We start from the raw sequence: 15881 nt of genomic DNA, 5'->3' as shown, positions 1-15881 counted from the left end.
CGTAACCCAAATTAACGCAGTCCACGGTCTTTGGTCCAAGCTTACGCTTTTTTGGGATCGGCACATTGACTTTCGCCAAACAACCCCAAGTGCGCAAGTAAGAGAGTGTAGTTCTTTTCTTTTCCCATTGCTCATAGGGAGTAGTCTCATTATCCTTCGCGGAAACTTTATTCAGGACATGACATGATGTCAATACAGCCTCCCCCCACCATGCCTTGGATAAACCCGATGTATCTAACATGGCATTAGCCAAATCTGTTAGAGTACGGTTTTTCCGTTCGGCAACCCCGTTTGACTGGGGTGAATAGGGAGGCGTCCTCTCATGAATAATACCATGTTCCGCACAGAATAAATCAAACTCACTAGAAAAGTACTCTCCACCACAATCAGACCGGACTCGTTTTATTCTCAAGTTGGTTCTCAACTTCAGCCTTATAGATTTTAAAGTAGTGTAGAGCCTCATCCTTTGTATTTAACAAATACACATAACAGAATCTAGTGGAATCATCAATTAGAGTCATGAAGTATTTCTTTCCACCTTTAATCAACACACCATTCATCTCACATAGATCTGAATGTATAAGCTCTAATGGTGCCAGGTGTCTCTCCTTCGCAGGCTTGTGAGGCTTACGAGGTTGCATTGCTTGCACACACGCATGGCACTTAGAGCCTTTGGCTAAAGTGAAACTCGGGATTAGATTCATCTTAGCTAGCCGCGTCATACAACCGAATTTATGTGACAAAGACGTGAATGCCAAACCTCACATTCGTTCACATTAGAATGAATTTGGTTCACAACTTTATAACAGAAATCCTCCAGGGAAAGGCGGAACAAATCACCACAATCATATCCTTTTCCAACGAATAGTCCATACCGAGATATGACTACTTTGTTGGACTCAAATACTAAATTAAACCCTTCTTTACATAGAAGGGATCCACTAACGAGATTCTTCTTGATGGCGGGGACATGCTGCACGTTCTTCAGTTGCACGATCTTTCCCGAAGTAAACTTCAGATCTACCGTGCCAACACTATGAACAGAAGCATGCGAGCAGTTCCCCATCAGGACGGAACAATCTCCTGTGATCTGGTAAGAAGAAAACAAGGACACATCAGCACACACATGAATATAGGCCCCAGTGTCAACCCACCAATCGGTGGACTGACAAACTGAAAGTACGGTAAACAGATTACCATACCCAGATGCCCCATCATGGTTGCTCAAAGTGACATTGACAAATTTTGCGTCCTGTCCTGGCTTCTTATACTTGTTTGGGCACTTGTTTGCCCAATGTTCCTCTGAACCACAAGTGAAGGAGCCATCTCTCTTCTTATCTTTCTTCTTACCCTTCTTCTTAAAGGTAGTATTTTGCTGGACAGAGTTCTTTCCCTTGAACTTGTGGAAGTTCTTCTGCACCACATTGGCGCTAGAAGAACCCTCTGCCCCTTTCACGTGTGAGTCCTTTGCTCTCGAGTTCTGCTCAACACTTAGATGACCGATGACATCCTCAATAGAGAATTCACGTCTCAAGTGCTTGAGAGAAGTAGCAAAGTTCCTCCATCCAGGAAGGAGTTTTGCAATAATGCAACCCGCGACAAACTTGTCAGATAACTCACACTTCAGGAGCTCCAACTCCTTAGCGATGCATTGTATCTCATGGGCCTGGTCCAATACAGAACGATTATCAACCATTTTGTAATCATGGAACTGCTCCATAGCATACAACTCGCTTCCAGCATCGGTTGCGCCGAACTTAGCTTCGAGCGCATCCCACAAATTCTTGGCAACACGCATATGGAGATATGCGTCGACTAGCTTGTCTCCGATCACAGTAAGAACGGCTCCCACAAAGATGGTGGTTGCCTCCCTAAATGCATTCTCCTGTTCAGGAGCAATCGTTACCGTGGGAGACACACCACCAACCTAGAACACGTTCATTACTGTGAGCCACAAGGTAGTCATCGTCTGCCAACGCTTAAAATGCGTTCCAGTAAACTTTTCCGGTTTCAGAGTAGCGGCAAAGCCATGAGTCGAAAAGTGCCTAAAATAAGGTTTTTGGATTGTTGGAAATATTAGCACTTTTCCGACTAATCTAATCCACGAGTAGCCAGTAAGCATGGCAAATACGGTATGCATCTCATACCGATACCTAAGCATGTGACCCTCCGGTTGGCTAGGCCAACGCGGCGGCGGTAGCGGCAGCCTCGGCATTGGCCGAGGCCTTCTTCTTGGCGTCGGCGTCGTGAGCATACCGTATTGGCCGCCGCCAAGAACCTTTTGGGAAGTAGTGGAAGCAGAGGCGGACGGAGACGGGGACGGATCGGGAGCAGTCGCGTCGAGACGCTCCCCAAAAACCTTATTGCCGTTCTCCCTAGTGCCTTCTTATATAGGCCTTCAGGTAGATGGGCCTGGGCCAGGCCCACGACCGAGTCAGCGAACAGCCCACGGTCCAACGTCTCGGCTCATTCCCGCAACCCGCGGCGCGCGCGCGTCGTGACGAGGCGAGGCGAGGCGGGCGGCGGAGGAGGAGGAACGCGCATGTACAGCTCCTATTCCCAAGCTCCCAATAGCAAGTGGTAGAGCAGCCCTTATAAAGAGGTCTCACTCTTCTTACTGTAGCAGTATGGGACTAAACTTCCCATACTTCCCATCACTTACCGTACACATGCATGAGCCTTAGAGGTTAACTAGGGATTATTGTCTTATATAGGCCTAAGCCCATCCATAATCCATCAAATCAATCTATAATTGTCACCTCCTCCCGTGAAAGTAGAAGAAACAAGGAACGGGTCAAGCTGAAAGACAGCACATATTCCTGAAACCGAGTGAAAGATGCAGACCAGAGAGCAGTCCAATTAACACCGCGCGCACCTTCTTTTCACTTGTGCTCCGATGATGGCACCGGAGGGCTGGGCGTCTCGAAGCTCTCTAATATCTCCGACTTGCCCTCACTGCCACTGGGCTTCTTCTCCTCCTCCTCCTTGACGAAGAGGCCGCCAAACCAGCTACCCCCACCGCTCGATCTCGCGACCTCCGCAGGGGCCACGGCTGGCTGGGGCAGGTCTGGGGTCGCCGCGGTGGCCAAGTTGGGGTCATGGGCAGGGCGCGGCCGCGGCGGAGGGTTCTTCTTTGCGTCGAAGAGACGGTTTACCATGAGGGCGTCGCCCTCGATGAGCGCGAGAAGACAGCCGCCATAGACCGCCCAGCGGCCTGCAACTCTGAGGCCCATGCGCAGGTGGAGAAACCCGTGCGTGGCGGCGCCGGCGACGACGGAGTTCCAGGGGTCCTCCTTCTGGCGCACGAAGACCGCGGCGCAGCTGGTGATGGAGAAGACGGTGCCCCACACGGCAAAGCTCCCGCCGATCCGCGGGCGTTCGATCGCACGGCCTGCATGCCGCCGCTGATCCGCGCGCCATTGGGCGAGTTGCGGAGGCCCTTGAGGAGGTGGACGACAGAACCTCCCACGGCGCCCATGGCGAAAGTACCGCCGGCATCCTCGATGATGCGGTCCGGGCACGGGTCTCTGTCCAGAAGAGGCGCCGACATGGCATCAGCTGCGTAACCCTATCTGAAGAATCAATCGATGCGTTGTGGTGGAGGTAGGGTTCGATCCAACTCTTTCATGAGCCGGCGGTTAGGAGTTTTTTATTTATTTAAAAGGAAGCTTTATTCATTTGAAATAACCAGTACATCGTTTGTGAGGATCATTACAATTTCATTTGGAGGTTCCTCAAACCAGTCGGAAGTCGAAGAAAATCTAGCTAATCTAGCAAGTTCATGAGCTATTTTATTTGCCTCTCTATTACAATGTTCGAATCTAGTCGTGACAAAATCACAGGCGTAGTGGTAACAATCCTCGAAGACTGCTGCCGCCGCCCCCGTTGATTGTCCTCCTTCCTGCATGGTCTCAACCACCTCCATGTTGTCTGAGTTGATGATTAGGCGGTTACACCCCGCCCTTTGCGCCATTGTTAGGCCAAACTTGAGAGCTAAAGCTTCAGCCATCAAAACATCCGCACAATAGTCAATCTTTTCATTTCCTCCTGCAATGAACCTACCTTTGTGGTCTCTTAAAACTGCCCCCATCGTACCCTTCAACATATCATGATCAAAAGAGGCGTCAACATTAAGTTTCACAAAACCCCTAGGAGGACAGTACCAACCCCCCTTTTTCATCGTCGCCTTTGGAGATGATGCATTTACAAAGTTGGATGTGAGAGCTATGATCCCCATTGCTATCTGATTTGCATTCTGAGTTAATTCCTTATGCACTAACTTTCGTCTTTCCCACCATAGGTACCAAGCTGAAATAGCTATCATTTCACGTACATTTTGGTACCCCATAATACTCAAGTCTTGGTCTGGAAGAAGTAAAAGGTATTCCAATATTGCCTCCCCGGCAAGATCAACCTCACAAGCTTTATCAATTATCACATCCATCCCTAGTCTCTTCCAAACCTCCTTTGCTTTACTACAGAGGAAAAGCATGTGTTTCGTATCTTCTAAACCCCGAGAGCAAGTCGGGCAAGAGGGCGAGACCTTCATGTGTCTATTAGCGAGTGTTACCCGGCATGGGAGAGTGCCATGTAATGTACGCCATATAAAAAAATTTACCTTTGCTGGGCAGGCTAACTTCCATATCTGACACCAAATAGGATTTGGTATGCTTCGCCCCATCCCATTAGAATATTTGAGTCTACTCTCATACTGATAATTCCATTCCACCGAGTAAGCAGACCTTACCGAGAACATACCATTTTTTGTGTAACTCCAGGCAATGAAATCTGTCATATCATATTGCGAAAGTGGGATTGAAAGAATTCGTTGTGCGTCAATGGGCCACATAGTTTGTCTAATCAGTTCCTCGTCCCAATTGTTGGAAGCAGGGTCAATCAGGTCACTCACTTTTGATAGCAAATGGCTCCCCCTAGGGGTCACAATCTTCCTAGTGACACAGTTTGGGATCCAGGCATCTTCCCAGATATTGATGTTATGTCCATTACCCACTCGCCAAATATAGCCACATTTCAGAGTAGTTATACCTGCCATAATGCTCTGCCAGATGAAAGAAGCGCCACGCTTTGGCTTAGACTTCAGCAAATCGCCATCAGGGTAGTACTTGGCCCTCAGAATAGTGGCACACAAGGAATCAGGATTATCTATAAGACGCCATGCTTGTTTGGCGAGCAAAGCTAGGTTGAAACAGTGGATATCACGGAATCCCATTCCACCTTGGTTTTTTGGTACACACATTTTCCACCAGGCCATCCAGTGCATCCTCCTCTGGTTCTCCTCGTCACCCCACCAGAAATGCGCTATCGCGTCAATGATTCCTTTATAATTTTTTTAGGAATTTTAAAGACCGACATTGCATAGGTAGGTATGGCTTGGATCACGGCCTTGAGTAGGATCTCCTTCCCCCCGGCAGACAGTAATTTTTCCTTCCAACCACTAATTTTCTTAACAATTCGTTCAATCAGAAATTTAAAGCAGTCTGATTTATCAGCACCCACGTTGGCTGGTAAACCCAAGTATTTATCATTCATTGCCTCCGTCATTATATTCAGCGTTGTACACATTTGTTCCCTGATCTCAACCGTTGTATTAGGACTAAAAAAATGCTGGATTTTTCCACACTTACCAGTTGTCCCGACGCCGCACAATATAAATCTAATGCTGATTTCAGGGCCGCCGCACTATGCTGATTGGCTTTCATCAAGATCAATGAATCATCCGCAAAGAGAAGATTTGTGACTGGCGGGGCGTCCCTACATACTTTAACTCCTGATATGTTTTCGTTTTCCTCGGCATGTGTCAGCAATGCATTCAACCCCTCTGTGCATAGCAAGAAGAGGTATGGTGATAGCGGATCACCCTGCCTCAATCCTCTAGTAGGCTTGAAGCTCTCACTTTCCTCTGCATTGATCCTTACTCTGTATTCGACAGTTGAGACACATTGCATAATCAAATTCACCCATTCTTAACGAAAACCCAATCTCAACATAATCTCTTTCAAAAAAGGCCACTCGACTCTATCGTATGCTTTGTGCATGTCAAGTTTTATGGCACACAAGCCCTCTCTACCTTCTCTTTTGTTCTTAATTGTGTGAAAACATTCATAGGCCACTAAAATATTATCCGTTATCAGTCTTCCCGGTACGAATGCACTCTGTGTTGGGCTAATGATTTCTGGTAAAAAAACCTTCAAACGGGTAGCCACCATTTTTGCAATTATTTTGTATACCACATTACATAAGCTGATCGGTCTAAATTGTGTTACCTTTTCTGGTGTATTAATCTTAGGAATCATCACGATCGCCGTATCGTTCCAACCGGTCGGGATAGTACATGTGTTGACTGCTTTCAAAACCTCCTCAATTAGGTCCTCCCCCAGCATAGGCCAGAACCTTTTATAGAAAATAGCATGGAGACCATCTGGTCCTGGAGCTTTCAAGTCCCCAATATCGAATAAAGCCTTGCGAACATCTTCCGCGGTATAAGGGGCAAGTAGAGCACTGTTCATTTCATTTGACACTCTCCTACGGACAAGTGATAAAACTTCTTGATTGGGATGCAGAACTTCCGAAGTGAAAAGCTTTGAAAAATATTTAGTGATGTGATCTCTCAACTCCTTTTCTTCTACCCAGTTTCCTGAATCATCTAACAGTTTCCTTATATTATTTCTTTTTTTCCTGGTCGTGGCAGCGTTGTGAAAGAAAGCTGTATTACGATCCCCATGCATCAACCAGTTCGCCCGTCCTCTTTGTAACCAGAAAACTTCCTCTTGATCCAAAATATTCTCAATTACCACAATAATTTCCTTCTGGCGACATCGAGATTCCGTATCCAGAGGGCCTCGTCTTAGTTTCTCCAATTCTTTTTTCAATTTCCTAATTCTCACTTTCGGTCCCTTTAGAGTTTCCCGATCCCAAGTATGCAAATCGGCATGCACTGCTCTCGTACGATCAGCAAGTGAAGGTCCAATCCCCGCAAGCTTTGCTTTCTCCCAAGATGCCTTAACAATTTCAGTGACTGTCTCTTCTTTCAACCACCTCGCCTCAAATTGTTTAACACGTCCCTCTGGTCGTTTGAATATTTTTTCATCCAAAAAATCCGTATCCAGTACGATTGGACGATGGTCAGAATGAACATGTTCTTCGTTGGTCACTCCCGCTCGTGGGAATTTATTTGCCCGTGCTAAATTACAGACCGCCCGATCAAGACGCTCACGAATTTCGCCTCTACTCCAAGTGAAAAGGTCTCATGTATAGCCTAAATCGTCGAGACCACAATCCATTAGGCATTCACGGAACTCTCTCATCATACCAAGTGGTCTTGCCATACCGCCCTCCTTTTCCGAAGGATACAAAATTTCATTAAAATCCCCCAAAACCACCCAGGGGTGGTTACCCTTACTATGTAGATTGCGAATATCATTCCAAGATAGATGGCGTTCATTCCAATTCGGGTGACCATAAAAACCCGTAAAACGCCATTGAACCACATCCTCATACATGAACACAATATCAATAAAATGGGGCGAAACATAGTTCAACTCAACTTTATTCGACTTATGATAAAACAAAACTAGGCCACCGGCCTTACCATCACTTTCCACTACTAACATAGAGTCAAAACCTAAAGTGCAGCGTAGCTCATCGGCTTTACAATTATTCAAATGAGATTCAGAAAGGAAAATTAAATCTGCCCTTGTACGATCCTGTAGCTCCCGAAGCTCACGAACTGCCGTGTTGGAGAGCATACCACGACAGTTCCATCCTAGGATTTTCATTTTGCGCGGCGGTCCCCCTCCTCGGGGGCCGCCGATGTGCCATTTTCATCTTTCTCTTCACCTACAGATTCCACACCTTGCGGAACATACTCCTCCTCCTTCTCGTCAGTCTCCTTTGCAATGTGTGTAACCCCTCCCTCCTTGTTCTGGACTACTTCAACTCTACCAGTGCACACCCGCTTGGATGAGACGGTTACATCGCCATATAAAATGCGCTCATAGCTCTCCATTTCTTTCTCAAAGGAGAACTCTAAATCACTACCGGTCGGACGAACGCCAAAAGAGTGTCCCCTTTTTTTTCCCAGTACTTGCTTACGAGCATCCTCATCTCTGTTTAGCCCCATTTTCTTTTTATCTTTCTTTTTTGAGTTGCCTCGCATGGGATTCTTAGCTGCGTTGAATTTAAAGCGCAGCACATTGTTCCCTGTACCACCTCCTGCCGTAGCAATCCTGTCAGCAACGGCGTTTGACAATGCCTCCAGCACCCCCGGCTGGAAGAGGAGTGGGCTAGCAACAACTCCAGGCACTGGGGTTTGGCTGGACAACCCCCACTGCGTAGTCGCCGGCGGTTAGGAGTTTGTTTTACTGGAATCGCCAATACATCAGGAAACCGGGAAAAATAAAAAGGTTGGCATATTTGGCGAACGCTCCCCACAAGAGATGTCGTTTGCAGTTTCAGTGTATTTGGAGAAACTGGCTGGCCATTTTGCAAAACTGCCACGGCATTCCTTTAATGTTGAGTGTGAAAAAGTCATTCGACATGCAACGTAGGATCAAGATCATGTGGCAGTTTAGGCGTTCGCAGGCAGTTGCTCCCTGGTGAACATTCGCCAGTTACTATTTCCGGAAAAAAAAAATCAGTTTCGGTCAATTCTATTTGAACCGTTGGATTCACATCCAATGGCGCGAGCCTCCGACATGCTCTGGCCTAACCGCCCGCTCCCCCCTCTCGCGGCTAGTAGGCGCTGCCTAGAGCCGACTCGTAGCCCTGGCCTCCCTTGGCACTCGCCCACCGTCATCACCCCAGCCATCCCTCTACCCCTCCCCCCCCCCCCCCCCCACCTACATGTTCACTCGACCGGTCAACCTCAGACTCCCCTTCACCAGGGCATCGTTCCTACTCTAGGCCGCTCCCGTCTGAGGCCTTGCCATCACCTCTGCGCCTCGCTGCGCTCGCCTTGACGCCGCCGTCTTCAAATTTGGTGCATCGCAAATAGTCGGCTCTTTTTGGGAAGGTTAACGAACCATGCACAAGTGCAAGGTGTCCTCTCTCCCCTTGGAAACCAAGTCATTAAGCAACAGACTTGAGTTTATGCAGGTACGTCATAATTTTCAGCAAGCCTTGTCTTTAGGACACGAATACTGTCGCTGCTCTGTTGGATTTTTCTTTTGTGCTGCCACTGGCCAAGACCAATTTGGCTAAAAGTAGGATGTGAAGATTTCGATCTATCTGATATCCAGGCAGGGATTGGCGGCCAAACCGCGAGCTTCCCTTATACTCGGTCTAATGCTTTTTAATATCTCTACTTTGATCAAATTTATAGAAGTAAGTATCAACATTCACACTGCCAAATCAACATTGTTAGATTCATCATAAAATTTAATTTTATAGTACTCCCTCTGTTTTTATTTACTCCGCATATTAGATTTGACTAAGTCAGACTTCATAAAGTTTGACTAAGTTTATAAAAAAAATACTAACATTTACAATAACAAATCTATATCACGTGAAAGTATATTCAATAGTGAATCTAATGGTATTGATTCGTTATTTTATATGTTAATATTTTTTTCTATAAACTTTGTCAAAATTTACAAAGTTTGATTTTGACCGAAGCTAATATGTGGAGTAAATAAAAAACGGAGGGAGTATATATTTGGTATTGTAGATGTTTATAATTTTTTAATATAAATTTGCTCGCCTCCGCCTAGCTACAGCCGCTGCCTCCAAACAAACTAAGATTCTCTGCCACCCGCCAGCATCGGTGCCGGTCCGTCCCGTCTTCGGTGGCCTTATGGCCATGGAGGCGGAGTGGATCTCGGCCCTTGCCGGTGGGAGGGCTCTGTTTTTAGATCTGTTTTTGAGCTTTGTTAGGGTTTGTGTCCTGCTCAGGAAGGCGAGACGGCAGCGGCTTCCTGAAGATGGAATAAAGGTCTCCCTGCCTAGCCCCCGTTCCGGTGATGCGTCTAGCATCATCGGTGGGCGTGTGGAGGTGCGTCTCCGGTGGATCTGTCTTTGGTGGATTTGCTTGGATCTGTTCGTTGCTCGTCTTCGTACGTATGTTTTTAGGTTGGATTCTTTTGATCTACACTCTTCATCTGCGGCGGTTGCTGTTCTAGTGCGCTGGTTCCACGGGGCTTTAGCACGACGACTTCCCGACTGTTTACTACAACAACGTTTGCCCGGCTCCGGCGAGGGAGGGGCGATGACAGCGGCGCGCCTTCGGCTCGCTTCAGTACTTGTAGTCGTCGCTAGGTGGTCTACGGATCTGGATGTAATTTTTATTATTTCTAGTGTTCGTTATACTACCATGATTCAAGATGAATAGATTGAAAGTTTTTCCCGCAAAAAAATAATAATATAAATTTGCTCAAACTTTGCAAAGTTCGAATTGCACAAATCTAATATGCAGAGTAAAAGGGACCGAATGAAGCACCTATTTAGGTATGCCATTGTGTGATAACTGAAATGGGGTGCTTTTCAGGAGCTGTTGGATAAACTAATTAACAAGTTGGCTTGATGGAAAAAAAATGAGATCCATGGGCACTAGCACCCAGGACATATTTTTATAAAAGGAGCCCACCCGGGTGAGATCGCGGAAATTCGCTCCCGACGGGAGTCAAACCCCGGTCTGCAAGAAAGAGCCACTGCTCTCTTGCCACCAGGCTACTGCCTGGTCCTCTTTGTGACCTCGGCAATGACGATCTTCCAGCTCATATGTATTGACACGCCCAAACGGATTATAAACCAGATTGAAAGGCTTAGGCGTGCCTTCCTTTGGATTGGTGTTGATCATGTTAGTGTGGGCAAGCGTTTGGTCAGATGGAGCCAGCTCTCCAGTACAATTCGGTGGTTTAGGTGTACCTAACCTGCAGATCCAAGCCATGGCAAGCCTCTGAAATTAAGGTGGTTGTGGCAATGTTGCACAGAGCTGGACAAGCCATGGTAGGGGTTGCCTCTTCCTATTGATAAGGATGTGTGTGTGTGTGTGTGTGTGTGTGTGTGTGTGTGTGTGTCATGTTCAAAGCTTCCACTGCTATTCACCTTGGAGATGGCAAGGGGACTTCTTTCTGGCAGGGCAACGCGCCAATGATGGCTTTGTGGTGGCACATCGGAGGGAGAGAAATAATACTAGGATTTTCAAAAACCAGGATTTCACTGCATGTGTTGTTAGTTGTTACTATATGCAGAGCTGAGAACATGGATAGCGGCTGACTTGAAAGGAGTTCAGTGGATGTCCTATATGCAGAATCGAGAACTTCAGGGAACGAACTGCCTCACCCTCACTATAGATAACCTCCTGATCTCACGAGCCAGATGACCATAGGCTGGAAAGCACGACCGAAGAATCCGACTGAACCACCACTCGGACCGATCCGTCGGCTAGGGCCTAGGGCGCTGGTAGTGCGCAGCGGCAGATCCACAAAACCTTGTTGGTACCAAACCATCGGTAAGCAATGTGCTTACTACTGCAGACATCGAAACAGGAAGGCAGAAAAACCCTGACGTCACACCAGAAGCAAGACAGACAGACAGACAGACAGAGGCGTAATTTTAATTTTAGGCTTTTCAAGCGCAGCAGTACATCTGCACCATATGACGCTATAGGCATTATTACCGTCACTACCACGGCAACAACATGAACATGCAAAGTTTAAAAAGCTCGCGTACAATAAACTAATAATCCAAAACCTTTTCCCAGCGACTGGTCAGCCCATAGATAACAGTACTAGAAGTTGAGCTGCGCAAGCGTCACTTGTCTACCCCTCCGACAAGATGAAGTAGATTGCACTCCCAGCTTCAGACTACTACTTGTGGATCGAGCGCCGCTGCGCATCGGCGCCATCAGCTACCTGCAGGAAGTAGGAACAAATTGTCACACACTCTACATCATTTGAGCATTGCAAGCATGGAAAAACTGAGCTGAATCGATGCAACAACAGAATAACCAAACCACATGAACCTGCACACTGCGCAACAAAAGCACGCCATAGTTTAACATCAAATCAAACAGAGAGCACGGAACTAAAAAGCATATGACGGATATCATCTAACATACAAATCTCGATAGATTAGACAAAATGATGGAGACCTTCTCTTAGTTCCATATATAATTTGAGCCATTCACTAGTAAAACGTACAATGGGAGTTGAGCAATATAGACACATGAGCATACAGAGGTGCATGACTCAGGCATTCCTGGGGCACTTGACCTTACAGCAGCTTGTTTCTTTTTAAGTTCCAAGGTGGCATCCTAAATGTACAGTTGAAGAACAAGGACCATGGATAAAGAATTGTGAAAATACTGAACTGAAATAACTGATCCCTGATAACTGGAAAAATATAAGCTAAAATCATGTGTAGTGCTTCCATATTTTAATCAAAACAGCTTGAAACCAAAATCTACTTTATATCTTCAAATCCATGGGAGCCGTATCTGCTACTTGCATAAGATTTTAATGACCGAGTAAGTACAATATGTAATTTATATCTTATTAACAAGTTAGGTTAGGCAGTCAAGGGGCATGTTCGGGACATGATTTCAGATGCTAAGAGGCACAATCAATCCCTAACATCATATAAAAAGGTAAGCATGTAGCAAGATATTGGTTAAGAAAACTGCATTCACGTCAACAGGAATGTCAATTTTGTAAGCCAGATAGAACATTTTTTTTCTTTTGTCTGTCAGAAGAAATAATTCAGTCCAAGTAAATGGCCAATGCAGCCCATCCATAACCAGGACTAGATAAAAAAGGAATATTTACCATGTTCCCTATCACAATGAAACACAGATCTATGAGTTCTCAAATGGAGTAGGACAACATGATAAAAGCAAACCAGGCCTAATATTCTTGACAGATTTATTCTCATGTCCATACAGAACATAACAAGCTCTAAAATAATTTTGATACTTGCAAATGCTTTATTTTGAGTTACGTTTCGTTGGCCAGAAGAACAACCAGCTTATAAACGGACAGCCATAGAATAACTCACCACTAATAAACCAACATCGAAAGTCTTCCACAAACCTACGTACTGAACTGAACTACTCGTAGATCACATAAAGCTATTTTACAGTCCAGAGGACATGCGGCCTTGAGAAAATGGAAGGCAGAACCTCCCACAATCCATGGCGCTGCATCATCAAAAATATGGTCTAGGCATGGGTCCGTTAATTATCTTCAGGTAGGGTCACACAACCCATGGTGAAAGGTACACATAGTATCTGTCGTGTGACCCTACCTGAAGATTTAGTGCTTTGTGGTGGAAGTAGGAGGCAGAACTCAGCAGAATATAATTAACCACAAAAGCTTCCTCAGAGCTCAGAGCGATGAAATAAAACCACAGCAGCTATATACCACAATCAATCATGTTCTCTAATTGGAAGCTAATAAAGTAATAAGGCTTCTTGGTTATACGGCATGGACAAGTACTGAAAATAAAGTGGCATGTTGCATTAGCAAGAAAAACTCAGCGGCAGAATCATTTAAAACAGACACCTCAATAAATCATTGCCACCTCGTCAGGTAAAGTATCAGAAACAAGGAGTGGATCAAACTTAAAAACAACACCCTTTCTGAATTAAATCCAAAATACAGATCAGAGCAGTCAAACAAACACCGCACCTTCCTTTCACTTGAAATCAAACGATGGTATCGGAGGGCTGGGCGCCTCGAAGCTCTCTAATATCTCCGACATGCCAGCACTGCCGCTGGGCTTCTTCTCCTCCTTCTTGCCGAAGAGGCCGCCAAACCAGCTACCCCCACTGCTTGAGCTCACGACCTCTGCAGGGGACACGACAGGCTGAGGCAGGCCTGGGAAGCCACCTCCTCCCATCGAGATGGCGGCGGCCATGTTGGGATCATCGGCAGGGAGCGGCGGGAGCATCTGCGGTGCGAAGCGGTTGGCCATGAGGCCAGCGCCCTCTATGAGGGCGAGGAAAAAGCCACCCACAAGTGCCGAGCGGCCAGAAGCTTTGACGCCCTGCCGCATGGAGAGAAACCCTCCAGTGGCGGCGCCACCTATGATGGAGTTCCAGGGGTCCTCCTTCCGGCGAACGTAGGCTGAGGTGCAGTGGAAGGTGGAAAAGAGGGTGCCCCACACAGCAAAGCTCCCGGCGAGTCGAGGGGCGTTCATGCGAGCGGCCTGCATGCCGCCAGTAATTCGAGCACCATTGGGCGAGTTATGAAGGCCCTTGAAAAAGTGATAGACAGAACCACCGACAGCACCCATGGCGAAAGCACTGCCTGCATCATCAATGATGCGGCCTGGGCACGGTTCTCTCTCGAAGAGATCTCTCTCGGAGACAGGAGCCGACATAGTATTAGCCGCGTAACCCTATCTGAAGATTCGATGCGTTGTGGTGAACTAGAATCTTCCCGGGGTACAGAACGAGAACGAGAGTATATATAACACGATCGATCGTGTCTGATATAAGGAGGTAATAAGGCTTCTTGATGTACACGACATGGACTCCTAAGCGCGGACAGCCTCATCACCAAGTAATAAATAAGCTAAGGAAGAAACCTGATCGAACTTAAAAACAGCAAGAGAAAAGATCTGAAATTGAATCCAAAAATACAGATCGGAGAGAAGAACGCACCTTTTTTTTCACTTGTAGTCGAACGAAGGTATCGGAGGGCTGGGCGTATCAAAGCTCTCTAATATCTCCGACTTGCCGCCGCTGCCGCTGGGCTTCTTCTCCTCCTCCTTCTTGCCGAAGAGGCCGCCGAACCAACTACCCCCGCCGCCGGAGCTCCCGACCTCCACAGGGGGCACGGGTGGCTGGGGCATGCCTGGGAAGCCGCCGACGCCTCCCCCCGCCATCGCGGCGGCCAGGTTGGGGTCGTCGGTGGGGAGCGGGGGGAGGTTCTGCGGCGCGGCGAGGACGCGGTTGAGCATGAGGCCGGCGCCCTCGATGAGCGCGAGGAGGCAGCCGCCCATGAGCGCGGAGCGGCCGGCGGCGCCGGGGCCCTGGCGCATGGAGAGGAAGCCACCCGTGGCGGCGCCGGCGATGATGGAGTTCCAGGGGTCCTCCTTCTGGCGCACGAAGACCATGGTGCAGTCGAAGGCGGAGAAGAGGCCGCCCCAGACGGCGAAGCTCCCGCCGACGCGCGGCGCGTTGAGGCGCACCTGCTGGGCCCCGCCCAGCAGGCGCTCGCCGTTGGGCGAGTTGTAGGTGCCCTTGAGGAAATGGAAGACGGAGCCGCCCACCGCCCCCATCCCGAACGCGCCGCCCACGTCGTCGAGGATGCGGTCCGGGCACGGCTCCCGCGAGGTCTCCGGCGTGCCCATCTCCTCCTCCTCCTGCTGCGATTCGGCGGCGGCGGCGGCGGGGAAACCCTAGGTCCGGGGCGGCGGCTGGCGTGGGGAGGAAGAAGAAAGGGGGGAGAGATGGAAGGGAGCTCCGTCGAAACGTGGGGGAGGGGGGAGCTTTTTAGCCGTGACTGGATCTTGTGGTTTACGTGTTCCCGTCGAGTGGGGTCCGCTGTCAGAGGCCCATTCGTCTGCGTGCTCCCGCAGCTTGCCTTGCGAGGCCCGGAGATATTTTAGGGGCGGCGGCCCGGCACCGTTTTCTCTCGTCCGGTGTGTGTCACGAACTTGCAAGGCTCCTCAATATTTTGGGTCCAATGGAATCTCACTTTTTGGGCCGGGTACACTGTACTTCATTACATAAAAGTGTTGGACCTAGAAATAGTTTTTTTCTCCTCTAATATAGAGGCCCATAATCTTGTGATTTTTTTTGCGGGTGGTAATCTTGTGATTTTATTGACATGTCTTAGTCGGCAGAGCGGAATTTAGGGAGACATCGACGGCGTATCCTATGTAGCACTTCAGACGCCGGTTTATAGGTCATTTGGCAA

The 15881-nt window shown here is 47.9% G+C and overlaps 3 protein-coding genes and 1 pseudogene across 3 annotated transcripts; all 4 read right to left on the bottom strand.

The window, feature by feature from the left end:
- Window positions 1–2859: 2859 nt before the first annotated feature.
- LOC109786483 (mitochondrial import inner membrane translocase subunit TIM17-1-like) lies at window positions 2860–5010 on the bottom strand (annotated as a pseudogene).
- Window positions 3671–4444, bottom strand: LOC141040817 (uncharacterized). Its single transcript, XM_073506933.1, has one exon. The coding sequence runs from the start codon at window positions 4442–4444 to the stop codon at window positions 3671–3673; it is 774 nt and encodes a 257-aa protein (XP_073363034.1).
- A 6556-nt stretch (window positions 5011–11566) lies between the features above and the next one.
- LOC109786426 (mitochondrial import inner membrane translocase subunit TIM17-2) lies at window positions 11567–15449 on the bottom strand. Its single transcript, XM_045232788.2, has 2 exons — window positions 14621–15449; window positions 11567–11870 (listed from the first exon to the last, which is right to left on the bottom strand). Exon 1 carries the CDS (start codon window positions 15310–15312, stop codon window positions 14629–14631), a length of 684 nt encoding a protein of 227 aa, XP_045088723.1. The 5' UTR covers window positions 15313–15449; the 3' UTR covers window positions 11567–11870; window positions 14621–14628.
- On the bottom strand, window positions 13498–14602 carry LOC109786417 (mitochondrial import inner membrane translocase subunit TIM17-1). The gene has a single exon (XM_020344983.3). The coding sequence runs from the start codon at window positions 14335–14337 to the stop codon at window positions 13651–13653; it is 687 nt and encodes a 228-aa protein (XP_020200572.1). The 5' UTR covers window positions 14338–14602; the 3' UTR covers window positions 13498–13650.
- Window positions 15450–15881: the final 432 nt, after the last annotated feature.

Source organism: Aegilops tauschii, chromosome 2, assembly GCF_002575655.3.
Source record: "Aegilops tauschii subsp. strangulata cultivar AL8/78 chromosome 2, Aet v6.0, whole genome shotgun sequence".
NCBI classification, from domain to species: Eukaryota; Viridiplantae; Streptophyta; class Magnoliopsida; order Poales; family Poaceae; genus Aegilops; species Aegilops tauschii.
This window is presented reverse-complemented; position numbering and strand designations above follow the sequence as displayed.